At 57.0% G+C, this 26294-nt stretch overlaps 3 protein-coding genes and 2 non-coding genes across 11 annotated transcripts; all 5 read right to left on the bottom strand.

Moving 5' to 3' along the window:
* Positions 1-73, bottom strand: TRNAR-CCU (transfer RNA arginine (anticodon CCU)). The gene has a single exon. It is a non-coding gene; the product is annotated as a tRNA-Arg (tRNA).
* Positions 74-1938: 1865 nt separating this feature from the next.
* Positions 1939-2011, bottom strand: TRNAR-CCG (transfer RNA arginine (anticodon CCG)). The gene has a single exon. It is a non-coding gene; the product is annotated as a tRNA-Arg (tRNA).
* Positions 2012-2795: 784 nt separating this feature from the next.
* LOC137749809 (putative caspase-16) lies at positions 2796-5224 on the bottom strand. Its single transcript, XM_068524063.1, is given in 5 exon segments — positions 2796-2909; positions 3502-3596; positions 4129-4215; positions 4618-4726; positions 5075-5224. Coding segments are annotated over 5 exon segments (555 nt in total).
* A 3481-nt stretch (positions 5225-8705) lies between these two features.
* On the bottom strand, positions 8706-14848 carry ZNF213 (zinc finger protein 213). Of its 2 annotated transcripts, none has more exons than XM_068524057.1 (6): positions 14264-14848; positions 12770-13269; positions 11889-12012; positions 11630-11697; positions 11306-11429; positions 8706-10249 (listed from the first exon to the last, which is right to left on the bottom strand). In XM_068524057.1, the coding sequence occupies exons 2-6, from the start codon at positions 13166-13168 to the stop codon at positions 9606-9608; spliced, it is 1359 nt and encodes a 452-aa protein (XP_068380158.1). In that variant the 5' UTR covers positions 13169-13269; positions 14264-14848; the 3' UTR covers positions 8706-9605. The 2 variants fall into 2 exon arrangements, with proteins under 2 accessions (XP_068380158.1, XP_068380157.1); XM_068524056.1 differs by having other exon boundaries at positions 14515-14848.
* Positions 14849-18783: 3935 nt separating this feature from the next.
* ZNF205 (zinc finger protein 205) lies at positions 18784-26294 on the bottom strand. 6 transcript variants are annotated; one of them, XM_068524050.1, is made up of 7 exons: positions 26039-26294; positions 25392-25530; positions 22656-22869; positions 22310-22401; positions 21831-21951; positions 20162-20266; positions 18784-19901 (listed from the first exon to the last, which is right to left on the bottom strand). In XM_068524050.1, exons 2-7 carry the CDS (start codon positions 25446-25448, stop codon positions 18835-18837), a joined length of 1656 nt encoding a protein of 551 aa, XP_068380151.1. In that variant the 5' UTR covers positions 25449-25530; positions 26039-26294; the 3' UTR covers positions 18784-18834. The 6 variants fall into 6 exon arrangements, with proteins under 6 accessions (XP_068380151.1, XP_068380154.1, XP_068380155.1 ...); XM_068524053.1 differs by having other exon boundaries at positions 20162-20263; XM_068524054.1 differs by having other exon boundaries at positions 22310-22384.

The following is a 26294-nucleotide window of genomic DNA, read 5'->3' as shown; positions in this document are numbered from 1 at the left end:
TACCCCGGGTGGGACTCGAACCCACAATCCCTGGCTTAGGAGGCCAATGCCTTATCCATTAGGCCACCGGGGCTGATGAAAAGTACCTTCCAAGAGTCTTAAACCAGTCTTTCTTTCACCTCCCCGTGGTTCCTGCACATTACGCCCAGCCTCCCGGCTCCAGTTCGGCGGGTCCTTGGTCCCCTTGACGTCCGTATTCGGCGGGTGCATCCTCTTAGATCCCGCCGGTTCCCGAGCATCCTGGGGCTCGGGAGAGATCGCGCACGCGCGGATGGAGCTGAGGTACGATCCTCGCTTAGGATGTAGGAAGTCTGCGGATCAAGTCCCGGATGAGCCCTTTCCCCCTCTTTTTGGGAGAATCCGAGTCCTGGGATAATTAACATCAAGAAGGCGTTCGCTATGCAAAATGTGGGAGCGGACGGGAGAGAGGGAACAGCCGGGCGCCTGGGAAAAGTGTCGGTCCCTATCTTCACCCTCCTCCCTACGTTGCCCTTTAGACCAAAAGTGTTTCCTGGTCCCAAGTCTGTGCAGTTTTTAGCAGAGCCCAATGGCCTTAGGTCTTTGTCCTAAGGATGCTCCGTTATGGCTCTGTATCTGCCCGGCCAGCTCAGTTGGTAGAGCGTGAAACTGTAGCATCAGAGGACCCAGCGTTTACTTTCCCACCAGAAGATGGGTATTCTTTGCCATCTCTAAAGTATTTGTCTTACTGTGGCTACCAGAGGCGGGGTGGAGGGAGGCGTGGGGGGAATTAGATGAAGGTAGTCAAAAGGTACAAACTTCCAGTTATAAGTAAGTACTAGAGGTGTAGTGTTCAACGTGATAAAGAGAATTAACATTGCTGTACGTTATAAGAAGAGTTAATCCTAAGAGTTAAGACAGTAAATCCTATGAGTTCTCATCACAGGATGATGGATGGTCACTAAACCTGTGATAACCATTTCATGATGTATGTAAGTCGAATCATTATGCTGTACACCTTAAACTTATACAGTGCTGTATGCCAATTATATCTCAATAAAAGTAGGGAAAATAATAAAAATGTTTACCTTAATGAAGTTTCTCTTTTTATTTATAAGCCCTTAGTAAACCACTGAGACATCATAAAAACAATAAAGGAGATGGTGACACTCCTCATGACCCCAAGGTCACCTGTGCCCACTGTAGGGGTACACGCTCAGCTGCCATTCCCCCAGCGTTTTCCTTGGTGGGAGGAGGTCCCTTCACTTTGGTCATTCCGCTTAGCCAGAATCCCTTAGTAAGAACTCGGTTCCGCAGGTAGAGTCGTTTTTTCCAGGTAAAATGATGACTCAATCCTGGGCATATTCTTTACATTTAAATTTTTAAAAATACATTCACACTAATCATTTAAGGGTATACTCTCACTGCAAGAAATCGAAATAATCTATTAATTTCTTTTTACATTTTTTATTGTGGTAAAATATATGCGTAAGGTTAAATTTGCCATTTTAACCATTTTTAACTGTACAATTTACTGACATCAGTTACATTTACAATATTGTGCAAGCATCATTACTATCTGTTTCCAAAACTTCTTCATCACAATAATCTATTATACTTTTAAATGCCCCTGTCCACTGACCCCTTGGGGGTGACCTACCCGTGCAAAAGTTCAACCCCTCATCTGTCGCAGTTCTCGTCGTCTGAACTATATTCATGCGGCCAGTCCCGTGTGGGCTCCCGGCACTCATGGCCGGTGGACTTCAGAGTCAGCATTCCGCCTGGATCTGACCACTGTAGGTCCTCACAGCGCCCTCGGGGTCTCCCAGGCGACCCGAGCTACGCAGCTGCAGGTTCAGGGTTAAGTCCGAGGGGCTGACACAGCCCGAGGATCCTAGGCCCGCGTAGGGAGCAGTCTGGAGAGAGGGAAAATGTTTTTTTTTTCTCCTGTACGTGGGGTAGAAAAAGCAACCCCTGCAACGACCACGAAGGGACTCGAACCCTCAATCTTCTGATCCGGAATCAGACGCCTTATCCATTAGGCCACGCGGCCGTGCGCTCGATTGTTTTCCAGCTTTTCTCATAAAGCTTTCTCAGACGCCTGCTCCGTATGCCCTAATGCGCATGCTCACACTGGCAAGGAGCCCCGCCCCTCGGGCTCGGTGTGAGCGGGGCTCCAAGCTGTGCGACTGAGCGCTACTGAGCACAGCCCAACTGAGGGTTCGATCCTGGGTGAGGCTGCCCAAGCCCCTCCTGCCCCGAGAGGCTCCTGATCTCTTCTCCCACGTGCCCCCGGCCCGCGGTGGGTCAGGAGTTGCCCTCTGCTCCCCCAGCCCCTTTGCTTTCCCTATCACAGCACCGCTAAACCTGCCATGCTCTGTTCCAGTCTTGTGGCCCCAGAATGGACTCGGACTGCTGTATAGGCAGAGGCCCTGTCCGTGGCCCCAGCGTGGTGTGCAGGTGGGGTGCGCGTGCTGGGAGGATGGTGTGGACCCCGCGCTGCCCTTTCCCAGGACATCCAGCTCAGCCTAGCCCATGTTGGGTTTCTTAGAGCCGGAGGCTGCCCTGGCGCCTCCCCTGCTCCCCCTCCTCACCCAGTGGGCCCAGCCTCTGAAGTGCCAGGCACTCCGCATACATTATCTCACTTAGTGTCACAGCTTCCTGCGTGCAGGCGCTATTCACGTGTACAGCGATCATCATGTTTATTCCATGGCGGCTGAGCCTCCCGTGCTATCGCGCCGTTTTTAGATGAGGAAACCGAGGAGCGGATGGGGTCAGGGGTGGCGTTGGTGTGTGGCCACCCACGGTCAGCACCCCCTTGGTAGCCGCGGGCTCAGTCAGGCCTGCAGGCAGAGCCGGTGCCTCAACGAGCTGCAGATCTCCAGACAGGCCTTGCGGCGCTCATCACAGTCGGGACCCAGCACGTCTAGCTTGCACACCTGCCGATTGACCTGTGCCGACCACACTCAGCCTGTGCCCAGGACTACCGGGTCCCCCAGCGCCCAGCCTGGCACCCAGTGTATTGTAAGGCCTAAAGTTTCAAGTGTTGCCTTCACATCTTTGGGTCTCACAGCCCCGTTGGTTTCCCCTGCTCTTGTCAGCTGTACCCCTCCACCCAGCAGGGAAGGCCCCCCCATCCCGCTAGTTCCCCCACCAGCCAGACCAGCCACACTCCACCCCAGTTCTCATCCTGAGGGGCTTCAGTTCCCTGCCAGCCTGTGAAATTATTCAAACTAGTACCCCACCCCATTACTACAAAGCCTGCGTCTACAGCCCCTGCTGGTTCCCTATGCTCCCCAGGCAAACACTGAGTGGCCTGAATGGCCTGAGGTGTCCTCCTCCTCCAGCTGTGAGTATATGTGGTTAATAACTGCTGTCCGTCTTACTGTCCAGGGCCGGGTGTTGTGTGTTTAACCATCTCATACTATTGAGTGTATCCCTCCCTCTGCAATGGGGTGAATAGGAGGTGATCAGAACACCAGGGCTGAGAAGAAGGATGAATCCAGCTCCTCTCCCCAGGCGACCCCCCCACCCCCAACTCACCTCAGTCATCAGCTCCAGGAGGTCTCCCCTGGGGTCAGCTCTGAGGACCTCCACCAGTGTCTGGATAAAGTCTGAGCCCTTCTCATCCCGAAAGGCTACACAGCCCAGGCCAGGGGACCAGGGCCAGAGTGTCAGACTCAGGCCCCTGCCAGCTGCCTTCCAATCCCCAGGGGCCTATTGTTGGTGGAAGTGGGGCCAAGCACACAGGACCCCAGCAGTCAGGCAAGAGAATGGGACAGGGAGCAGGAACTTCTCACTTCTGGATCAAGTTGTTGCTCAATGTTTGTGTAGTGATTATACAATGGATTCAATATCGAAGAAACATTTACTGTGAACCTACTACGTGCCAGGCACTGGCCAGGGCCCTGAGGCAGACAGAACTGTCCTGCCCTCATGGAACTTATAGCCTAGAGGAAAGGATGCAGGTACGGTGCTTAGCAGAGCCAGCCCTCAATATGTGCTCACCATTGTTACTATTATCATAAATAATATACATGGAAGGAAGACGGCTTAACTGCAACGAGGCTGGTGCCCCTGCACCCCAACAGCCAAGCCCCAGATGCCCCTAAAGCCACTTCAGATCTCTGGCCAGGGGGCTAGGCCCTGTGTAATGGGCTTTGTGAAGACCCATCCCCTTACCTTCAGTGGCTGCGTAGACCATCAAGATGTCTGCTTGGTTAGGGCTCCCTGGAGTGGGGCCCCTGGAGAAGCTGCCTGCAAGAGGGACCAATGCCTTTTACCCAGCGTCCTGGGACTCCACCAGCCCCAAGGGTCTCCTCCAGTCTTGCTCAAGGGCACACAGGGTAGTAGAAAGAGTGCAGAGCAGGAAAGACAGATCAAGTTTCAAATCTCAGCCCTGCTGCTTCTTACCAGCTGTGTGACCTCGGAAAAGCTATTCCACCTTCCTGTCTCCAGGGTTGTTTCGGGCTCAAGTAGGGGAAGAAACTCTCGATTTTCAAAGGCCTTTGCCATTTAAGGTTTTCCTTCCCATCTTCTTGGCGAAGAGAGGAAGGAGGTGGCAGCAGGATCCCAGCTCAGAGCCCCGGAAGTGCTCTCCAGACAGCTCCCCCCACCAGCCCCGCTCAAGCCCAGGCTCCCTGACGTAGGTAGACCCACCTAGCATATCAGCATAGATGTGGAGGACATCGGTCGGGGAGGGGGTGGCTGGTGGTGCCCGCAGCCAGAGCCACAACCAGGGGAGAGTGTGCGTCCCACGCCAGCGTCCCTGTGCCCTGCGGAAGGAGGGAACAGTCAGGTCCTTTCACTCAGGAGACACCTGGGGGTGCTTCCAGGGCTCTAGCCCCCAGCCCCCAGAGCTCCTGGGCAGGCTGCCAGGCTGGAAACATTCAGAGCACCGAATGACAGGTGCTGAGGGTGAAGTGCTCAAGTTCATGGACATGACCCCTAGGAGATGCTGGGAGAGCGGGTGGGGAAAGGGCAGGGCTCACTCAGGCTTCTTGGAGGAGGTGGACAGCAAGTCCTGGGAGGCTGAGGGCTGGGTGAGGAGAGCCAGGGCTGCAGGAGGTGGGCTGGAGGGCAGGACCTGGCCAAGCCTCCAGGGCGGGCCCCAGGCCCTGCTCACCCCACGGCAAACCTGAAGCAGGAAGATCTTGGGGCGGCCCCACAGGGCCCTACAGCAGCTCAGCTCCTGCACCAGCGCCTCTGGCTGCACCTCTTACCTATCAGCCCCCAGTAGCTGCCCCTGAGGCCCCCCGTGGGCCATCAAGGCCACAAGGGCACAGCTCACAGGGCCCCTGCAGGCATCCAGCCACTCCCAGAAATGGGCCATCTCCTCCTGGAAAGCCTGGGGGTGAGGATGAGATCAGGCCTGGGCCACAGTCACGGCCTCCCTAGCATCTGGTGGCCCTCTCTCTGGGTGGTTTCTCTAACCCCCTGCCACACTACCTCCCACCTCCTTCCAGCCTCAGGCCTGGGGAGCAAATCCTTTTACTTTCTTTCTTTCTTTTTTTTTAAATTAAAAAAAATTTTTTTTGGCCGTGCCACGTGGCATGTGGGATCCTAGTTCCCTAACCAGGTTTCAAACCCATGCTAGCTACCTGTATTAGCAGGCAGATTCTTAACCAGTGGGCCACCAGGGAAGTCCCACAAGTTCTTTTTCTAACCCCCCTGTTGCGTGGCCTCATTGGAGGTGACGTGGGTCCAGCCTCCTGCAGCTGGTTCTCTGGCCCCCGTGGAGAAGCTGCACCAAAAAGTTAAGAGCTGTGAGGGGAGGGCAGTGAGCTGACAGGTGTCTGGGAAGGAACCTGAGACCCTCCCAGGAAAAGCCTGAGGGTCCAGCCAGGGCCTTGAGCAGGGGAGAGGAGAAATGGCCAGTGTGGGGGGCTTCAGGGTCCCTGGAGACTGTGCTTCCAGAGGCAGGGAAGTGGGTTCTGGATGCGTGCAGCAGGGAGGATGGAGGCTAGACTTGGGGGTGCACTTCCTGCCCACGATGGGTAAGAGGCTAAGGAGAGAGTTCCCAGGGTCCTGGTGGGGGATGCGCTTCCTCAGAGCACCACCGGAAGTTCTGGGCTTCCCCTCACCTGGGCTGTAGGGTCTGTCTTCAGGGTGGTCTTGAAGCCCAGGGCCTGGCACAGGCCCCCAGCGCCTCCACTTCGTGCTGGGCCCCAGGCCAGTCCTGGATCACGGCCATGAGGGGGGCGCCCCTGGCCCCAGACAGGTCATACTGAGCGCTGGGGCTGGGTTTTGGCTACAGACGGGATTAAGGTGGATTCAAAGTGGTCTGAGGACCTCCCAGCTCCTCGCCTCCCCGCCTCAGGTCTCCCGAGCCTCTCTCCCAGTCGAAACTGTTGCCCCCAAAAAGCAAACATGTATTAAAAAATAAAATAAACCATGATAAATGTCAAAAAAAAAAAAAAGAAACTGCTGCCACATGGTTGGACCCCAGCCCTGTCCCCCTCATCTCGGGCCCCCAGAGCTCCACGTCCCCTAGGCACAGTGCCCCCTTCAAGGAGCTCCCAAAGACTGGGCAGTAGGTAGCCCCTGAGGACTCTTCAGCTGTCCAGCAGAAGACCTGGTGGGGGGTAGGGCCCGAGGACTCCTCAGGCAGCCGCTCCATGCGGGTGCTGTTATGGGGGAGCAGGACCCTGGCTCCAGGGAACAGCTTGGCCAGGCTCCTGGCTACCACAGTCTCTTTGGTAAGAGACTGGTTTGACGCAGGTGGGGGCGTGTTAGAGACCCTAAACAGACCCTAACTCTGCCAGACACTAACCCTGCCAGAATGGAGGGAGGAGGAGACAGATGAAAGAAAGGGAGGGCCCGAGGGGGGTCCTAGTTCAGGCTGAACGTCACAGGATTCCCAGGACGTGGATGGCCTCAGGTAGACAGTGGCTGCACCATTAGCCATGCTGCTCCCCGGGGCCCAGGGATCAGCGTGCACAGAGATGGGGCGCTCCCAGAGCGGGTCAGGGCCTGTCCGGGAAAGCTCGCAGGGTGGGCACCGCCTGGGGAGGCCGGGGAGAACTGTGGAGCAGAGCTGGGGCCCATTCTCACCTCCAGTGACCACCCAACTGTCCACTGAGACCTTTGGGCCTCGGGACCAGACCTGAATCATCCCCAAACCTGGACCCCAGGGACCCACAGTCTGATGAGACAGTCACTGCCAGGTAAGTGTGAACAGGGGTGGATGGGAATACAAGTGTCAACCCAGGGATGGTGAGGGGCACGGCTGACGCCTGGAAGGGTCTGTGTGAGGCTAGGTCGAGAGGGAGGGATGCCAAGCAGAGGGAGCAGCCTGGGCAAAGGCACGGAGCTGAGAAGATTCTGCAACGTGTGGGGGACCCTGAGTGGGTTGTGAGGACGGGCGTGGGTGGGGGTGGGAGGCGAGGCTTTGAAGCTGACACCCATTGCAGACAACACGGCCTTATGTTGTGGAATGAATGGGTGGGGGTAATGGGTTCAGGACAACACAGCAGAGCCACAGCCCCCCTCCTGGACGCCCCTTGTGGGCCTTCACCTCGTCAGCAGCTGCAGCAGCGACCAGTGCCTTGGCCTCTCCCTGAGTCCCGTCCTATCACCTCTGTTTATGAGCTGAGCTGGACCCTGTCCCCTGCCCTGGAACCCTGCGTTCTGGACCCTACGACCCCAGGCCCTGCTCTGTTCCCTGGCTCCAGCGGGCTGCTTCCTGGCTGGCACTAACACGCCCCCACCTGCACCAGGAGCCTGTGTCCAATCCTATTCTTAGCTCCTGGCCCACCTGCTATCTGATCTCGTTACACCCCAGCGTCCCCCTTCTGAGCCAGCCACCAGCACCAAAAGAATTTGTGCACGGCTCCCGCCACCCATCACCCCTACTCATTCAGGGCACCCACACGCGTGTGTGCGCATGCGCACACACACACACACAGAGCAACTGCCAGCCCGAAGGCATGGGGAGCAGTGAAGGGCGTCACCCCAGAGGCAGAAACCCCGGGCTGGACTCAGCTGTCCAGTGAGACCCCGGTGGCTTCATCTGGGAAATGGGGTCTGTCCAGTGACCTCAGGATGAAGCCCGGGTTAAATGGGGGGCAGAGAGGCTGGCACATACACACTGCGGGACAAAACATCTTGTCTCAGCCCGCCCCCACCGCCTCTCAGGTGGCCCCTGAGGCCACCACCTGGTGAATCAGAAAGGACTCGGTGGGGTAGAAGGTGCTCTCAGCACGTGCCCACCAGCTCCACGGGGCCCAGCCTGGGGACAGGGAGGAGAGGGCCAGATGTGAAGGGCTGGGTGGGGATGGGGCATGGCCCATTTTGACTCAGCAGCACTCTCTCCCTAAGGGATTTGAGCACAGGGTCCAGCTTAGCGCTCCAGATCCTCTACGGGCAGCACGAGCCGCCACCCTGACCAGTCACGGACTCTGAGCCTGGTTCCTCATTTCATCAAAGGGAGAGAGGGAGTGGCCTCGTTAAGACCCCACTCCCAGTCAGCTCCCTCACTCTCCTGCTGAGTAGGGAGGGGTGCCACCAGCTGTCCCATCCTGAGCTGTCCTCAGACTAGGGCAGGCACTAGCTGACAGGACGAAGGACCCAAGGCTCATGGCAGCCCTTGGGGCCCAGGTGACCTGGAAGCCAAGAATGTGGCTCCACCTGATGACCATCCAGCATCACGTGCCACTAGGACCACCAGGCCAGGAGGCCCAGGGGTACGAATTCCAGGTCTCCCCCCAACCCCCAGCAGCCACCTAAAGAACAAGAACAGCCTGGAGGAAGTTTTCATGTTTATTCAACCTTTCTGCTGCCCTTTGAGGCCAGCTGGGCCAGCTCCTTGGGAGGGCCTGTGGTCTGTCCCTGTGAATGCCCTTCTGCAGGGAATACAGCGCCTCAGGAGTTAGTGACAAGGTGCTGATGGAGTGCTAGTGTTAAGTACCATAAACCCCGAGACTCCAGGAGACTGGGGAGCAGTGGAGGCAGCGGGCCTCCGCTGGCCCTGTTCTTGGTCTGCACAGTTGGCCTCTGTCCCCGGAGCCAGACTGGTGGAGAGTGACTCTTGGGAGCTCAGCTGGGGGCGAGCTGGCTGAGGGCAGAGGCAGGCAGCTCGCATGCTGCTGGGACAGGGCAGAGCGGTCAATGTCTGGAAATGGGAAGGGGTGGAGGCCAGAAAGCCCCTGTGGCCACACCCAGGACCCAGGTCCTCATGGGTGTGGGCTGACTGACCCTCCCAGAGCCCAGCAGCACCCTGAGGCTTAGCCTTCAACCCCGTGGGAAGGCACAGGATGGCAGGACAGAAGGCCCAGCCCATGGACCCAGCCGAGAAGGCCGGGAACAGAGAGCGATGGGGCCAAGCAAGGCTGACGGGGTTCTGGGATGGAGACCCCAGGCCTGCCCGAGTCCTCATACATCCCTGTGCCCCAGTTTCTCCCCTGTGCTCACGCCACCAGCCTGGAATGTGCCGGGGTTCCAGGAAACCAGGGGGCAAGAAAAACCCCAGAGCAGTTAGGGATATGGCCACGAGGTCACAGGGGATTCCATGCCTGGGGGGCGTTGGCCAGGTCCCCAGGCGGGCAGGGCTGATGGGTTCAGCGTGTGGGGGACCCTGCAGTCCTGCCGGCAGCGGAGATGGTGGACTGGGCCGGGTGGGGACCCCGCCTGGGCCGCCCTTCCGGCCCTCACCCCACAGGCTGGGCCATCTTGGCGTGCAGGCTCTGGTGGGCGATGAGGTGGGCGCGCTGCTTGAAGCTCTTGTCGCACTCGCCGCAGCCGAAGGGCCGCTCGCCCGTGTGCACTCGCCGGTGGTCCAGCAGGTAGGAGCGCAGCGAGAAGCTCTTGCCGCAGTCACTGCAGCCGAAAGGCTTCTCGCCCGTGTGGATGCGCTGGTGGTCGGCCAGGTAGGCACTGCGGCTGAAGCTCTTGCCGCACTCGGAGCAGGAGAAGGGCTTCTGGCCCGTGTGCACGCCCTGGTGGCGCACCAGGTCCGAGGAGCTGCGGAAGCTCTTGTCGCACTCCTGGCACTTGTGCGGCTTCTCGCCCGTGTGCGTGCGCTGGTGGCGCGCCAGGTCGGAGCCCCAGCGGAAGCGCTTGCCGCACTGGCCGCAGCTGTGCGGCTTCTCGGCCGCCAGGTCCCGGAACTGCCGCCGACGCGTGGGCGGCCGCCCCCGCCGCGCCCCCGCCGCCCGCCCCCGGGGCGCCCCCCGCCGGGCCTCGGCCTCCTCCAGCCTCCAGGACACGGTCACGTCGCCAGCAGCCTGGCCCGGGAGCGCCGTCACCACCTCCTCCAGCCGGGATCTCTCGCTGTGGCTCGTGAGTCCCAAACCTGCAAGCGGAGAGGAGGCGGCCTCTTCAGTGCCACGCGGTTCCAGGGACAGAGCTGAGGGGAGGCAGAAACGAGGCTCCCAGCCAGCGCCTGGGGCTCAGGTTCAGACAGCCCTGGGCTCCAGCAAATTCCAGCCTCAGCTTCCTCCTCCATGGAATGGGGACACGAGAAAACGACGACAGAGAAACCGTTCAGAGTAAGCGGCAAGGGGCTTGCTGGGCGTCTCCAGCAGAAGTACTTACTAACTACAGGCCTAACCAATCTACGCCCCCTTCCCACACTGCGATCCAATGTCCCACCCCAAGCCCTGGCTATTCAAACTCCAAAACCGCATAGATTGAGGTCATCTGTAAATGATCCCAACCCTCACCATTTGTTATCAGCAACCAAGGAACCACAGGGCTCAGCTAACATGGTTCCTCTCGCTACACGAGCTCTTGTCCTCTCAGCTCAAGAACAAACAGAAGTGGATCGGGAGGGATCTTAGCTGGTCCCACTGGGTTGCGCGGATTAAATGAGATGATCCCCAAACAGTGCTTAGGAAGGCCCTGACCTGGAGAGAAACCCAGCAGCGCGGCCTCTAGTGAGCAGGTGTCTGTCTGCGCCTCTTCACCGGGCAGGCTGAGGGGGCCTCACAACCACGTTTGCACGAAGTCCCAGCTCCGTCCCTTCAGTGTCCTTCAACCTCTCTGAGTCTCAGGTCCCTCGTCTATAAACGTGCACACGCTTTCATGCAGTGGGTTGTGAGGATCCCATGAGAAAATGCCTGTACCCGTGCTCAGCACAGTCCTGGCATGTTGCCCATGCCATCACAGGCAGAGAAAAGTGAACACCAGCATAAACGAAACCTCCGAGGGCTCTTAAAGAGATGCAGGGAAAGCCCTCTTTGGAGCCAGCTAAGCAAGGACTTGGGAGGAAGACTGAGGATTTCAGAAGGGTGTGCAGGGGTGGGGCCTGCCTGGGCCCACCCGCTGCTGCTGGGACTCCAAGGAGGCGAGAGCCTCCAGCTCAAAAGAGCCAAAGACCCCTAGGCCCCTCGCTGTGCCCACTGCTTACCCAGGGCAACGTTCTGGGAGTTCTCCCTTTTTATGTCCCAGAAGAGATCCCTCTGAGCAGGGTCCAGGGACCCCCATTCTTCCCGGGAGAAATAGAAGGGAATGTCTCCAAATGTCACAGGTCCCTGGAATGAGGTGAGAAAACCCAGTTCAGGGCTGCCCTGCTCAGGACTCCCCAGGCAGTCATGGGCAGAGACAGGAAGGGGGATGGGAAACAGGACAGGTCCGGGCCAGAAAGGATGGATGGAAGAGGCCTTGGTGAGAAGGCAAGACCCATTACAGGGACTCATCAGCATCAGAGGGGACAAAGGGACTGGTAACTCACCCCAGAGGCAAAGCAGGTATCTGTCGTCTCTCTGGTGCTCCCCTCTTTAAGAAGAGCCGGAAGCTGGGCTGCAGGGAAAGAATGGAGCCTCAAAGAGGCCAGCCCAGGCCGGGAGTGAGATCTCACACACTCTCCTTCACACACACACGTACACCTTGCCTTCTCAGAACAGAAATACCCTACTTGCTCCCTTGAGGGCAACGCCCAGGAAAGACCCAGGCCCCTGTCCAGCCACTCTGCCACCTTCAAGCTTACTCACCACCATGGCTGTGCTGCTCCCAGGGTACAGGTGGTCGGCTTCGTGTCCCTGCCTTCCGGGGAGGCCCCTGGGCCTGAGATCCCTGGACTGCAGCCTCAGGTTCCGCCCCCTCTGAGGGCACGTCCTGTGCAGGAACCACAACATGCTCATCAGCACCAAGACCAGATGGGGGAGACAGAGATTAACCCCTGGGAAGGAGACACGGGACACATCCCTCAGGAGGCTGGGTGTGGGGAAGAAGGTCAACACAGGGCCCCAGGAAAGACCAGATGAGAATGTGACACCAGGCAGTGCTATGTGCCCAGGGACACTCCCCGACCAAGCGTGAGGCAAGAACCAGCCCCCAAAGGCCAGAATCAAAGAGCCACTTAGCAAGGGGCCGTGGGGGGGAGACCTTCCTGTCAAGGGCAGAACCCCACACCCCCGCCACACATTAGCATCTCCCCAGACGCTTCCAGTGTCAAGGACCCAACACCCCACAAGACAGCAGGGTTCACAGGGACAGCTCTACCTTCTCACACCCCCTTTGGTGCTCTCACTATGCACATCACTGTATCCCCAGGGCCTGGCCTAGAGCAGAACACAAATAAACGTTTGCAGAACCTGTGGAGCTAAAACCTGCCTTCCTGGAGCATGCCCACTTTGGTCCTGCTGCTGCCCTCCAAAGCCACCAAAAAGAAACCAGATTCACTTGGACAGTGTCTTTCAGAAAGGCCACACATTATGACAAGCTCCTGTGGACGCTCCCTCTGGCTCTCCATGTCCTCCCCCACCCCCAACCCCCGTCCCACCCCCTGGAGGACTCATCTCTATAGAGATGGCCACCTCTCCTCAGTCCAGGTGCCATCCAGGTGCCCCTGGATGCGGGAGGGGCCCCTCACCTGTGGCCAAGCTTTCACTGGCTGCTTTTGCAGGTCCTCCACCAAGGCAACAGCTTCCTCGCCACTCCCCGGGCATCGTTCGCATACCCAGCCCTGGACGCCCACGGGCAGCACGCTCAGGAACTGCTCCAGCACCAGCAGCTCCAGGATCTGCTCCTTGGTGCGCAGCTCGGGCCGCAGCCAGCGGCAGCAGAGCTCCCAGAGCTGGCTGAAGGCCTCGTGGGGTCCGCCTGCATCCCCGTAGCAGAACTGCCGAAAGCGCTGGCGGCACGCCTCTGAATCCCTGCTGTCCTCTTGCTGGGCAGCATCCTGTTCCCAGGAGGAATCTTCTACCTTCACGATCAGAAGCCCTTCTCCCTCCCCAGGGGCCTGGTCCTGAGGCTCTGGGGGGGCTGCCATTCCCCTGGCCTAAGGCTCAGGGCTGGTCAGCCTCAACCTGGGCCTTCAATCTCCCAGAGGGATCCCCAGTGGCAGCTTGGTTGGCATCTGGACAGGCACTCCTGGGGGAAGAGCAGAATAGCAGGAGGGGGGCGGTACATGAGCAATCACCAGCCTTGAGGGACATCCAGGGACTCCAGCTCCCGTTCTTCCTGGCCTTGAAGGCTATTTTAGGCTCTCCTATAAAGCCTTGCTCACATGACTCTCTCCTACCAATACAGATCCGCGGCTCCTTATCCTCAGCTCCAAAATCCAAAACTCCCAGGTTTTCACCACCTGGTCTACTGACATGAGATGAGCATATTTATAACCTCCATTTATCTCACTTAATGTAAATGTTCATATGTTCTATGGGAGAAATATTAATGTATTTGTTCAGTTTGTAAAAATCTATCAAGCTGTACTTCTGATGTATATTTCTGTATATTATTCTTCAATTAAAAAAAATTCTTTTTAACTGGGAATTCCTGGCGGTCCAGTGGTTAGGACTCCGCGCTTTCACTGCTAGGGCCCGGGTTCGATCCCTGGGTGGGGAACTAAGATCTCGCAAGCCGTGCAGTGCGGCCAAAAAAAAAAAAAAGGTTTTTTTTAAACTAATGTTTTGATTACTGAGTGTTGTACCAGATTGCGCTGGCAGCGTTATTTAATATACAATATATGTACTGTATTTTTCTCAAATTTTGGCTCCTAGTGTGTCAGCAAAGGCCCCACAGACACCATCCTGAGCCATTTATCCAGATACACATGAACGTGAGACATAGTTATACCTTACTGCTTCTCTTCACAACAGTCCTGAAAGGTGTGTATTTTGGAGTATTTTTAATTGCTTTTTGTTTCAACAAAAAAAGTGATACAAACCATTGTAATAAAACGGGAGGGTTAGACAATACAGAAATACATAAAAGAGACACTCTCCCTTCCACACTGCAGCTGCACCCCCATTAACAGTGTGACATATGACCTCCCAAATCTTTCCCTGTTCATTTACTGGAAATATATCCATAGAAACCGGGGGAAAAGTGCTTTGTGCGTGTTTTTACATAAATCAGGTCTTACCGCAATACTATTTTGTCATTTGCTTTTCTACCCAGCAATGCTGCTTCCTTCAGCCGCTCTAGGAGATTCCGCGGTATGGATGTACTCGTTTCTTAATGAATACCCACCCGAGTGAGGCATTCAGGTTGTTTCCAATTCTTTTCTACTACACACTAAGCACTTTATTTACTTTATTCTGAAAGGTACGTTCTCCATGCTCATCCTCCAGTGACCGAGGAGAAGGCTCCGCTCGGACAGAGCCAGGGACTCACCAGGGTCGCTCAGTAGGACTCGGCAGTCGGGAACGCGGACCCGGCCAGAGCCCCGCGCTCGATCCCAGCAGCCTTGCCTGAGCGGAGATGAGAGGCGGAGGGGCGGGCCGCGGGTGCGGCGCCCCAGGCTTCTCCCCTGCACCTCCCTGAGGTGCGCGCCTCCTTCGGCCTCTGCCTCCGGGCGCCGGCCCCGGCCGCCCGGAGCCCTACACTCGACCTCGGAGCCAGGCGGGCGGCGTCGCCTGTCCCGCCCCCCCAGGCTCACACCGCCCACAGCCGCCCAGGCATTCCCAGTTTCCGCCTCCAGGTTTCGGTGCCGGAAATTCGCGCGGGGCTCGCCGGGAAACGACATGGCGCATGCGCCGAGACAAGCACGCCCGACTACTCTCCCCAGGATGCCGTTCGCCTACTATACCGGCCTTCTCCCTGACGGATGACCAATGAACGGTGAGAATTTCCAGGGATGGCCAATCAGAAGGCAGTGACGTCATGCGCGTCAACACCCGTGCCCCCAGGCTGAGGTCTGCCCCTAGATTCGCGCTTTCTCCCTCTCGCCTTGTCTTTCAGTTTTCTGTGTTCCTCTGGCCCGTGAAGGGTGAAAAGGAAAAGCCAAGGCTGGCCTGCTGGGTAGAGACGTCGCTGGGCCCAGCTACGAGTGGATTGCCTGCTCCGCCGCAAGGGATGCTCGGGCGTGGACTCTTCCTTCCGTCCCCTGCTCTTTCCGCTACACAGTGGGTCGAGAGCTGAGGGGGCCGTGGTCCAGGAGCTGGAACTCAGCCTTGGGAGACTCGTTTATAGCTTTTGGGGTCCCGCACCCACCCAAGTAGTCTTTAGCCGCTTCTAGCAGGGCGCGGGGCTTGCTGGGAAATGCAGTCCAGTGAGGGGCGGGGAAACTCCTGCGGCGATCCTCTGTTCCCGAGGGTCGGCTAGGGTCTCTCAGCAGGACGCGACCGTCGGGGACGCTGACCCCGACCAGCAGATCTGACTGAAGGACAGCGGGGCTCTCCAGGCTGGGGAGAATCTAAAGCAGGCGGGCCGCGTCGGGGAAGCTCTATGCATTTGGACCTGCTCCCACCCTCTTCTTACTCCCCTTGGAGATATGAGGCTCCAGATCTTTTTCTGAAATAGAAAATCCTTTCTTGTGGTTGTTGTTGTTGTTTGATTATGCAAGTATTGCATCCTTAGTGTAGGAAAGAAAAAGTACGGAAAATTTTAAAGGCATCCATATCCACAAAGCTAGCTTCCTCACTCAGCTCACATGGCACTCCCTCAAAGTGGTTTTTCCCTAACCCTATGTAGACAGCACCCGGCCCCCGCTGCCATGCCTCTGCCCTGCCTTATTTTTCTTCCTAACTTTTATCACTACCTGACATATTTGTATATTTGCCCTCCACTACTCGACTATAATTTTCATGATATCAGACTGTTTTCACTGCCCTACCTCCAGAACTTAAATACTGTGCCTGGCACAATATTTGTTGAAAAACTGATGGTTAAACTAACTGAAAGTTAAAAATATCCCTAATAAGGCCACTCAGAAATAAGCACTATTAATATTTTAGTCTTAAGTTCTACATCTATGATTATTTCTAAGGTAAATCTGGAATCATTCTATTTAATGAATTTTTGTTGGCTCAGAAGTCTATCAAAGGGGACTTCCCTGGTGGCGCAGTGGTTAAGAATCCGCCTGCCAATGCAGGGGACACGGGTTCGAGCCCTGGTCCGGGAAGATCCCACATGCTGCAGAACAACTAAGCCGGTGCACCACAACTACTGAGCCTGCGCTCTAGAGCTCGCGAGCCACAACTACTGAAGCCCGCGCACCTAGAGCCCATGCTCCGCAACAAGAGAAGCCACCTCGGTGAGAAGCCCACGCACCGCAACGAAGAGCAGCCTACACTCGACACAACTAGAGGAAGCCCGCGCCCAGCAACGAAGATCCAACGCAGCCAAAAATAAATAAATAAATAAAAATTCATCTCAGATAACCGTAATGCCTTGTGGAGACACAAAATATTAAAAAAAAAAAAAAGTCTATCAAAGATATGTTTCCAAATCAGCATCTATAAATAAAATCCATCTGTTGTGCAAGCTGCATAGTACTCCAAAGCATGGAAGTTCCATATTCCATTTAAAGTTCCTTACTCTTGGATATTTAGATTGTTTCCATTTTTCCATTTGCAGATGTTTACTACGTACACCTTCCTGCATTTGCTTGAACTACTTGCGGGAAGGGATGAGCCCAGGCTGTTCTAAGAAGACCGCTGAAGTGGATGCTACTGGGCTCCCTCTCCTCCCCTTACTGGCCCCAGTGGAAAACTACACAAGGAAGAAAGAACTTGAAAGTCCCTATTTCCAGTGTGCCCTTACATTGTTCTTCACCCTGTACTGACAAAGATTAACATCAAGTTGGCTTGCAAAGGAGAAACGTCCATGGGATCTGGGATCCAGCTCCATTACCACAAAGCAGGACAAAAAGGGTGTATTGGGGGTTTGAGGGACAATAAATTAATAACTAGCACACCTACCATATGTTCTATTGGGCATTGCTGATGGATGATAATTTGTATATAATTATATTGAAATTGACCACCTTATTGTACTTTCCTTTCCTTCTGATAGTTTATTTTTCTATGATGTAAAAAGGGAAAATTTTCTTTCCAGAAAATTTATATTCATTTCCAGAATTTATACTCATTATTTTCTTAGTCTTATAGCATTGTCTAGAACTCCCTAAATATCTTGGGACTTCCCTGGTGGCACAGTGGATAGGACTCCATGCTCCCAATGCAGGGGCCCCGGGATCGATCCCTAGTCAGGGAACTAGATCCCACATGCATGCTGCAACTGGGAGTTCACATGCCACAACTAAGGAGCCAGTGAGCCACAACTGAGGAGACCTGCAGCCGCAACTAAGGAGCCCATGTGCTGCAACTAAGGAGCCAGCGAGCCACAACTAAGACCCGGTGCAACCAAGTAAATAAATAAACAAACAAATAAAAACCCTGGACCTGAGCCCCACCTTCCAGCTCTCTGGTTGAATGACTCTGGACAAGTTATTGGACTTCTTGGCCCGTTTCCTCCTCTATAAAACTGAGATGAAACCCACTGCTCAGACTTGTAGAGCGTTGAGGAAACATATATATGGTGCTTGGCCCCACGCCTGACAGGGCAGCTGCCACTGGCAGCTATTATTACTATTCTCAGTCCGCCGTCCTGTTCAAGACATTTCATCCCTTATTGGCTGGGAGCTAACCGGGGCTGCGACTGCCCTGCTGGCCACGTGATCTGCAGAGACAGGTGGGGTCCCAACAGCCTCGCTGATGCAGACGTCCTCAAGGTCATTTGGTGTCTGAATGTAATTGTGAGAGCTGAGCTGCAAACCTAGGACAATAAGCAAGCTGAGCCCACCCCTCCCCGGGGCGGGGGGGGGGGAGCGGGGGGTGGGGGGAACGTAGAGAATGAGAAGCTTCAGAGCTAAAAAACCAGAAGGCCAGGAGTAAAACAGCCAGGCAGAGGCGGATAGGGCAAATTATAAAAGACATGTGCAAAGAGACCAAGGAGGTGAGAAGTAGGAGAGGGAGCTGGCAGCAGCCTCAGGAAGGACCAGGAGGGGCAGGGTCCCTGGTAAGTGAGAAATCCTCACTGGATTACAGCTGGGTCCCCAGGGACGAAGGTGAAAACGTCCAGTCACAAAATGCAGGCCCCAGTGCCTGAGACAGGAGACAGGGAAGGCAGGAGGCACTGAGCATGAATTCCCATGCTGGCTCGGCCCTCCTCCCGGGTCCCAAAGAGAAGAGCCCAGGGAGGGTCCAGAGCTCAGCGGGCAATGCCTGGGACAAGTGACCACAGCAGCAGACCACCCCACCGGGTCCACAATTTCAGAAGTGGCCAGCTGACTTCAGGTTTGGAAACCTCTGTGCTCAGAAGCCTTTGCTGTAGGCTCTGGAACGGGTCCAAGCCAGGTGAAGGCTGGGGAGGAAGGTGCCCAAGCCCCCAGAGGGATGACATAGGGATGGCTGAGTGAGGAGACACTGGGTTGACCCTGGAGCCCCCACTTCCCCCAGCCAAGTCCGGGGTCAGCCTCCAGGGCCCCACGAGACAGAGCTATAGGCTGTCGCTCGAATTCCAAGGCCTTTAATTTGCAGTGAGCATGCCTGCTCCTCACCCGAGCTCCTCCCCTGTTGCCGCGCCCCACCCCCATGCCAGCACCTCCCCAACTCCCTTCCTGGGCCTCCCAGGTCACACCCCCGCAGCAGCTGCCCCCGCTCCAATCCCCCTCCTTCCCTGTCTCCGGGCCGGCCCCTATCTCTCAGCCTCCTAGGTGGGGGCCGGAGGGGGCGCCGCCAGAGCCCCGGCTGCCCCCAGCATCAGCATGGCCAGGGCCTTGGGCCCCGCCGTGTGGATCTTCTCGTGCCGGTGCAGGTTGGAGCGCCGGCTGAAGCTCTTGCCGCACAGGGGGCAGGAGTAGGGCCGGACGCCGCGGTGGGTGCGCTGGTGGGCGGTGAGGTGGGAGCTGTGGCTGAAGCTCTTGCCGCAGTCGAGGCAGTGGTAGGGCTTCTCGCCGGTGTGCGTGCGGTTGTGGGCGATGAGGTTGGAGCGCTGGCTGAAGCACTTGCCGCACTCGGGGCACGGGTAGGGCTTGACCCCGGTGTGGGTGCGCTGGTGGGTGACCAGGGCTGAGCTCTGCGTGAAGCACTTGCCGCAGATGGGGCATTTGTGCGGCTTGGCGCCCGTGTGGGTGCCCTGGTGGGTGACCAAGTCCGAGCGGCGGGTGAAGCGCTTGGCGCAGCGGTCGCACACGTAGGGCTTCTCACCCGTGTGGATGCGCTGGTGCTGGATCAGCGTCGAGTGGTGGCTAAAGCTCTTCCAGCATGACGGGCAGGTGTAGGGCTTCTCGCCAGTGTGGATGATCTGGTGCTGGATGAGGTGCGAGCTGCGGCCGAAGCGCTTGCCGCAGTCCGTGCAGGCGTAGGGCTTCTCGCCCGTGTGCGTGCGCCGGTGCGTCACCAAGTGCGAGTGCCAGCTGAAGGCCTTGCCGCACTGCTCGCACTTGTAGGTCTTCTTGCCGGCGTCGCCGTCAGGGGCCAGGCCCTCCTCGCTGCTCTCAGGGGCAGTCGTCTCCCCCTCTCTGGGTTGCTCTGGGAAGCGGCCCTCCTGGGCTTTCAGGATGCCGATGTCAGGCGGGGCTGGTTCCGACTGTGCCTCCTCCGCGGGACCCGGCTGCACATCATCCTTGGCTGGCCCTGAGCTCTGGCCGCCGACTGCTCGCTGCCCACACCGTGGGGCGTCCCCCTGGGCTCTCCCCACCCTGCTTTTGAAGGACTTCATATCCCCAAGGGCTCCCAGGGACGGGGCTAGCTCCTCCTTGCCCACCTCCACGGCTCCTGGATAAAGAGGGATTCCAGCAAGGCAGAGGCTTTCATGAGGGCCCCGGGGGAATTGTGGAGCTAGAAACTAGGACAAGGACCTGCTGGGAACCCTGGAAGCAAGAGCCACCCTCCACACAGGAGGGAGGGCTGGTGGCCCTGCCCCAGGAGGGGCTGTGTGTCTGCACCCCACAGGAAACAGCCCGCACTGACATGGGGCACCTGGGAGTGACAGCCACGACCCTACTGCCCCGCCCACCTGTCACCTCTGCACGCACCTCTCTTCTCCTCCTCCTCATCTCCCATCTGCTGGCAGGATCCCGAGGCCTCGCCCTTGCCCTGCACTTGAGAGGCCCAGAAAGGCCTGCTGAAGGGAAACCCTGCTTGGGAAGAGATGCTGTGCTCAGTCAGGGCCTTTCGGGCTGCACAGCAAGCAGAAACCACCCTCCACCTCCCCGGAGAGGTGATGGAGCAAAAGAAGAGGGGGTGCAGCTCTGCAAACACGGGGCAAAACCAAGTGAGCTCAACAGTCACTGGGGGCAGATGGCCATGCCCTCTCAGGATGCACACTCTGGGGCAACCTCCAGGCACCCTCTTCTCAGGGCTGGGCCAGGTCAGCTGCTGGCCACCTCTATGTCACACTGTCCCCAGCAGTGAGTCCAGCAATGTCAGAAACCAGATGCAGTCTTCCTATCCTGCACCTGCACCTTCCCAGGATCACAAGCAAAAAGGGCTCCTGTGGGAGGGGCAGTGGGCAAAGAGAGGCCAAGTGGGAGGGCCTGCGATAAGAGGGCCAGGGACACTGACCACCCAGAAGTCAAAGACCAAAGGCCCATTTGCCAAGTACCCCAGGGTGAGGGCCTGGGAATTCTGGTCAAGTCAGGAAGAGAGCAGAGGGGCCCTGGCCTCCATGCCCTGATCCAAGCCCCATGGGAGGGAAGGAATGTTTGGACCAACTGGGTGGTTTAGGGCATTCGTGAGGCCTGCCATGGGGCTGTGGAGTGGATGCTGGTTCCCTCTGATCTCCCAGGACTTGCCTGGACCTGCTGGCCTGGGCCCCGGAGAGTGCTAACAATGGGTGGTGAGCAAACCAGAGATAATTAAAGGTGTGAGCACAGCAGCTGCTGTGATCCTGGGGCCCACCAGGGACAGCAGGGGTCTTGGCCCACCATCAAAGTCAGAGGGTGGAATTACCAAGACCCTGGCTCCACCTGGACTAGCAGGTGTGCAAGAGACGTGCACTGACAGACAAACAGACAGAATGACCGAATGAACGACAATGAATGAATGAATGCTGATTTTTCCATAAGCCCTCATAAAAGTCTGCCATGAAAACTAGAGCCTGAAACTGAGGAATCAAAGCCCTGGGACTTTACTGCTTACCATGCGAAAAACTAAGGGAGCCAAGGCCCCTCTGAGAAGAGGACACGGCCCTGGGGTGGATGTGACAGCTCACAGTCAAAGGCCTGGAGCGATTAGCTGGCACTGCTCCCCATCCTCTGGGCTAGCAGCCCGGCCCAGAGCCAGGCTTTCTGCTCAGATACCTCTGAAGCTGGGCTTGGAAGCGGGGGAACTACTGGAATAAGCTAGGGAAGAACTGGAGAGAAGCACAGTCTCTAGGTCGGCACCGTCCAGCACAGCAGCCACTAGCCACGTGTGGCTATTTCAATTCAAATCTGAGCTGATTAAAATGAGATAAAACAAAAAACTCAGTTGCCCTAGCTGCATTTCTAGGGGTCAATAGCCATATATGGCTCATGGCTACCATATAAGCACCGACCAGAACACATCCATCACTAGGAAGCTTCTATAGTACAGCGAGGTCTGGATGAACCACAAGAGGGGGTTCAAGCCCTGGAAAAGGAGGAGGAGGTGATGGCAGATGGGCCCCACCGCTGACTTCCCAGGGCCTCAGGAAGCAGCACCCCAGCACGAGTGAGCCCTTACCCAAGGACAGCCCGTTCCTCTTCTGCAGGACATCCCTGTAGAAGCTCTGCTGTGTGTGGTCCAGCCGCCCCCACTCCTCCCGGGAGAGGTACACAGCCACGTCCTCAAAGGTCACTGGCATCTGAAACAACACGAAATGCCCACTCTCCAGGACACGCCAGGACGTGGTGGAGGGGCACGGTGGTGCCAGGACAAGGGCAAAACCCCGACTCCCATCCTGCTGACTCAAGTGAGGCTGGCCCTCGGGTGTGATGGTGAAGCAGGACAGTTGCCCAAGGAAGGCTTTTGGGGGCAAGAACAAAGCGCTTGTGTACAGCAGGAGACAAGAGACAAAAACAAGGATCCTTCTGTTCGGCACCACTGCCAAAGCTCAGGATCTCCAGTCCCCACCCCCAGGTCCAGCGCTCAGATCCGGAGGACAATTCAGAGATGCTGCCCCTCCACGTCCTTCGGCTCCAGCTCTGGATGGGGACACTCACCTGGGACCAGGCAGTGAGGAGCGCCGCGGCCATCCGCCGGTCTCTGGTCCTCCCCTCGTGAGACAGCACAGGGATCTGGGGGGAGGGGAGGGCTGAGAGAGGAGAGAGGTCCTCAGGGCGGCCACCTCGTCCCGCTTGGCCCTCCCACCCCCCACAGTGAGGTCATGCCAGGCCCACCAGGGACACCCACGGTGCCTCCAACTCCACCCCCAACCTGATCCAAGAAGAGGGTCAGTGGGCTCTGAGGGGCGGCCTCCAAGGGGCAGGTGGGGCAGACATCAGGGTCTCCCCACTTGGGCTGAGCATCTACCTGGGAAAGTGCCTCTCTCCACATCCCCATCCTCACCTCCACCAGGCAGGAAATGCGCTTTCTCCTTAGAGCCCTGGCATAGGGGCACCCAGCCCCGTGCTCCTTGAGCTCTGGCCTCCTGTGATGCCCCCTCAGGGTGCGGCTCTTCTGGTTCCATCTTGATGTGGGGTGACTCCTGAGCGGCTCCCAACGGCACTGTCCCCTCCGACTCGGAAAGCATTTCTTGACAAGAATGCCCGTGACCTGGAGTCTAGAAATAACAGCCCCATCAGCACTGGGACAGAGAATGGGAGACACAGCAGAACTCCACGCTCGGGGACCTGCAGAGGTAGACACCAAGGGTGGCAGAACGCACACCCAGATGCAAGGCTGGCCCTGCTTCCGTCTCCGTCCCTAAGACCTGCACATCCGTGGTTCACCCCTGTGAGGCCGGACAGTGAGGGAAGGAGGGGAGGCTCATCGAGGCCCTGCTGGGTGCCCACAGGGCAGATGCCTCTTCCCAATTCGAGCCTCACACCTCCCACAGGAGTGTGGATTGTTATTCTTTAATATATGAGGAAACCGAGTGTAGTTGTCTGGGTTGAATAGTGTACCCTCAAAATTCATGTCTACTCGGAACCTCAGAATGTGACCTTATTTGAAAAAAAGGTCTTTGCAGATGTAGTTACGGATCTTGAGATGAAATATCCTGGATTCAGGTTGGGCCCTGAATCCAATGACTGGTGTCCATATAAGAGGAGAGGACACAGGGGCTTCCCTGGCAGTCCAGTGGTTAGGACTCCCGCTTTCACTGCCGAGGGCCCAGGTTCTATCCCTGGTCGGGATACTAGGATCCCACAAGCCACGTGGCAGCCAAAAAAAAAGAGGAGAGGACACAGAAACAGAGGAGAAGCCATGTGAAGATGGAAGCAGAGGCTGGAGTGATGCTGTCACAAGCCAAGGGACACCTGGAGCCACCAGAAGCTGAGAGGCGGGAAGGATCCTCCCCTAGAGCCTTGGGAGGGGGCCCTGCCGACCCCTTGATTTTGGGGTTCTGGCCTCCAAAGTGTGAGAGAATAAATGCCGGTTGTTTTAAGCCACCCAGTTTGTGGTCCTTTGTTACAGCAGACACAGGAAACTCACACACCCAGGCTCTGAGATCAGACAATGGCCCAAGGTCATAGAGCTTGGAGTGACTCGGCCAGGACTTGAACTCAAGTGTATCAGACTCACAAGTCACCCCCAGGGCCATAACTTCTTGAAAGTGACAGGAAGACATGTGGCCTTGGGCCATTTCAGTCCTAACTCAATTGGTCAGAGCTGTTGGCAGTTTCTGATTTGGAAAAAATAAGTCCAAGCATACCTCTAACCGTGCTGAGAACTTGCACCCACCTAGGTCTGATGGAAGGGAAACTCCTCTCAGGCTCATCCCCTTTAGCACTGTCCCCCACAATGGGACTGCCAGGGTCCTCCCTCCCCTCTTCACAGCAGCCTCTGCCCCAGCCCTCTGGGAGGTGAGGAGCAAGCTTTTGAGTCAGGCTACCGGGGCTGGAATCCAGAACCACCGCTTACCAGCCTTTCAGTCCTGAGCAGAGCAGAGCACTGGGAAAGTCACTTCCCTTGCACTGGGAGGCCCTGGTGAGGCCTCATCATCACCACCCATAGCACTGGGCACCGGCCAGCCTTCTGCTGGGAACTCAAGCCTATCCCTCCACCTCCCCACCCACCTCAGTATATAAGACCCTCAGGCCAGGCGGCCTCCGGGACTCAGCTGCTCTGCCTCCACACAGATAATACGTGAGAAAGAGCTCTCCACTCCAGAAAGTTCTGGATAAACAAAGAGCAGTGCTGGTAATTATTATTATTACTCTACTGTGTGAGCTGACAGAATCCAACATCAGCAGAGAATGTTGTGGACATGTGAGGCCCACTGGGTGTTACAAAGGCATTATGGAAGGGAAACTGAACTGCGGTAAAAATTCTTTGTGCTTCTATGGTATGAAAACAGAACTGACACTTGATTTGTACTTGAACTTACAGCCACTGGAAACCCTAGCTGAGGATTTCCAGGTTTCTCTGACCTAGGTTCTAGTTGCTGTGGGTGGTGGTGTTTTATATGTTACAATAATGAGCACCTACGGGCTGATGAGCTGCTCACGGAGGCCTCTCGTGCCTATTATCTTCTCCGAGCCTCCCAACCACCTGGCAAGAAAGGTGGGAATGGCAGGCACATGATCCGCATTTTATAGATGACACACCTGGTTCCCAGAGGCCAAGGGACCTGCCCAAGGTCGCACATCCCGCTGCAGCTGACTCACGTTCCCCCAGTCCCAAGCTTGGTGACCCTGGTCTCCCCGCAAGTCGTAACTACACACACACAGGCAACAGGTACAGGAAGGGCTATGTGCTCAGACCCAAGGAGAGAGGAGATGCGGGCCCAGGCAGAGGGGAGTACAGGGTAGACTGAGGCTTGCCCATATACTCTGAGCACTGTTCAGAGAGCAAACCCCACCCACAGGACCCCTGTGCAGCCCCCTTACTATCTCGTGTAGCCTTCGGTCTGCTGACTAACGAATTCACCAGGCAAAGCAAAGCAGTCCCATAGAAGTCGATTCCCAGGTGGAAGGTATTTCCCATCATACCACCTCTTCAACATCCGCCCACCGCCTCTACCAGCCCTGCTCCCACGGTGAGTCTAACTTCTCCACTGGTCCAAATGCCCTGCCTTGAAAATCCCCTTCCACTCCAGTTCCTTCCAGTGCATGCCTCCCTCACCCAGCACCCCATCCATACCTCTTGGGCTCTCTCCTTGTCCTGGGTAGCACGGATGCCTCCGCCATCCGCAGACATTTTCTGTCTCAGAGCTACAAAGCTCAGCTGCGTCGTTTCTTGGTCTTGTTGACCAAGTCCCCTCCAGCTTCTGGCCAGGAGCCTAGAGGAGCAGAAGGAAATCAGCCAGTGTCTCCTGGACATCCCTGAAGCCCTCCAAATTCCCACTCCGGACCAGATCCATCCCTGGTCCCAATCAGAAATAAAGCCTCCGAGACGCCCTCCAACGGTCTCACTCTCTATGCTGTTTTTTGGTCCCTCTCTTTGACAGAATGCTATTTTGTATTATCCCGTTTATCGTTGAAGCAAGAATCTCAGAGCAACTGGGTTAAGGAAAACCGGGGTGACTTGAAATCTGAATCTCCTGTCATCAGGAGCCGAAAGGTCTGCAGAGATCCTACGAAACAGGTGCCGAGTAGGGCCCCGCCCACCACAGCCAGCTCCGCCGAGGAATACAGGCCCCGCCGTCTCCCGGGCCCAGGACACACACACACACCCTGCGCTCGACCTGACTCGGTCCCGCCTGGGATCCAGAAATTGAGCTGCCCGCTCTCAGCAGCCCTCCCTGCGGCTGCAACCACCCGCCCGGGCCGGGTGTCCATTCTGCTCACGGTCTCGCACAGATGATGTCCTTCCTCTTTCCGAACCCAGGTCCAGGCCTCCTCTCCCTGCCAGCCCGTAGCCTTCCACCTTTGACCCCGTCCCCTCCTGCCAGCTGGCCACCCGCGCGGGTCTCGGGATCCAGGCGCCCTCCCAGCCCCCCTCTCACCGAGGTGGAGGCGGAGGGGTCACCTCGGGCGGCGGAGCCCCCTCCCCCGGGGAAGGGAGTCTCCGCAGCCTGCACCTGGCGCGGGAAGCCGGGTGGAG

This window comes from Eschrichtius robustus, chromosome 16 (genome assembly GCF_028021215.1).
Source record: "Eschrichtius robustus isolate mEscRob2 chromosome 16, mEscRob2.pri, whole genome shotgun sequence".
Classification (NCBI taxonomy): domain Eukaryota; kingdom Metazoa; phylum Chordata; class Mammalia; order Artiodactyla; family Eschrichtiidae; genus Eschrichtius; species Eschrichtius robustus.
This window is presented reverse-complemented; position numbering and strand designations above follow the sequence as displayed.

Excerpts from the sequence above, each read along its gene's own strand:
- ZNF205 (XM_068524050.1), bottom strand. The coding sequence starts at position 25,448 with ATGTCTGCGGATGGCGGAGGCATCCGTGCTACCCAGGACAAGGAGAGA. Across the intron at positions 22,870-25,391 it reads ACAAGGAGAGAGCCCAAGAG|ACTCCAGGTCACGGGCATTC; the intron begins GTATGGATGGGG and ends TGTTATTTCTAG. Across the intron at positions 20,267-21,830 it reads GAGGAACGGGCTGTCCTTGG|CAGGGTTTCCCTTCAGCAGG; the intron begins GTAAGGGCTCAC and ends TCTCTTCCCAAG.
- ZNF213 (XM_068524057.1), bottom strand. The coding sequence starts at position 13,168 with ATGGCAGCCCCCCCAGAGCCTCAGGACCAGGCCCCTGGGGAGGGAGAA. Across the intron at positions 12,013-12,769 it reads CAGTGAAAGCTTGGCCACAG|GACGTGCCCTCAGAGGGGGC; the intron begins GTGAGGGGCCCC and ends GTTCCTGCACAG. Across the intron at positions 11,698-11,888 it reads GGAGCAGCACAGCCATGGTG|CCCAGCTTCCGGCTCTTCTT; the intron begins GTGAGTAAGCTT and ends CTTTCCCTGCAG.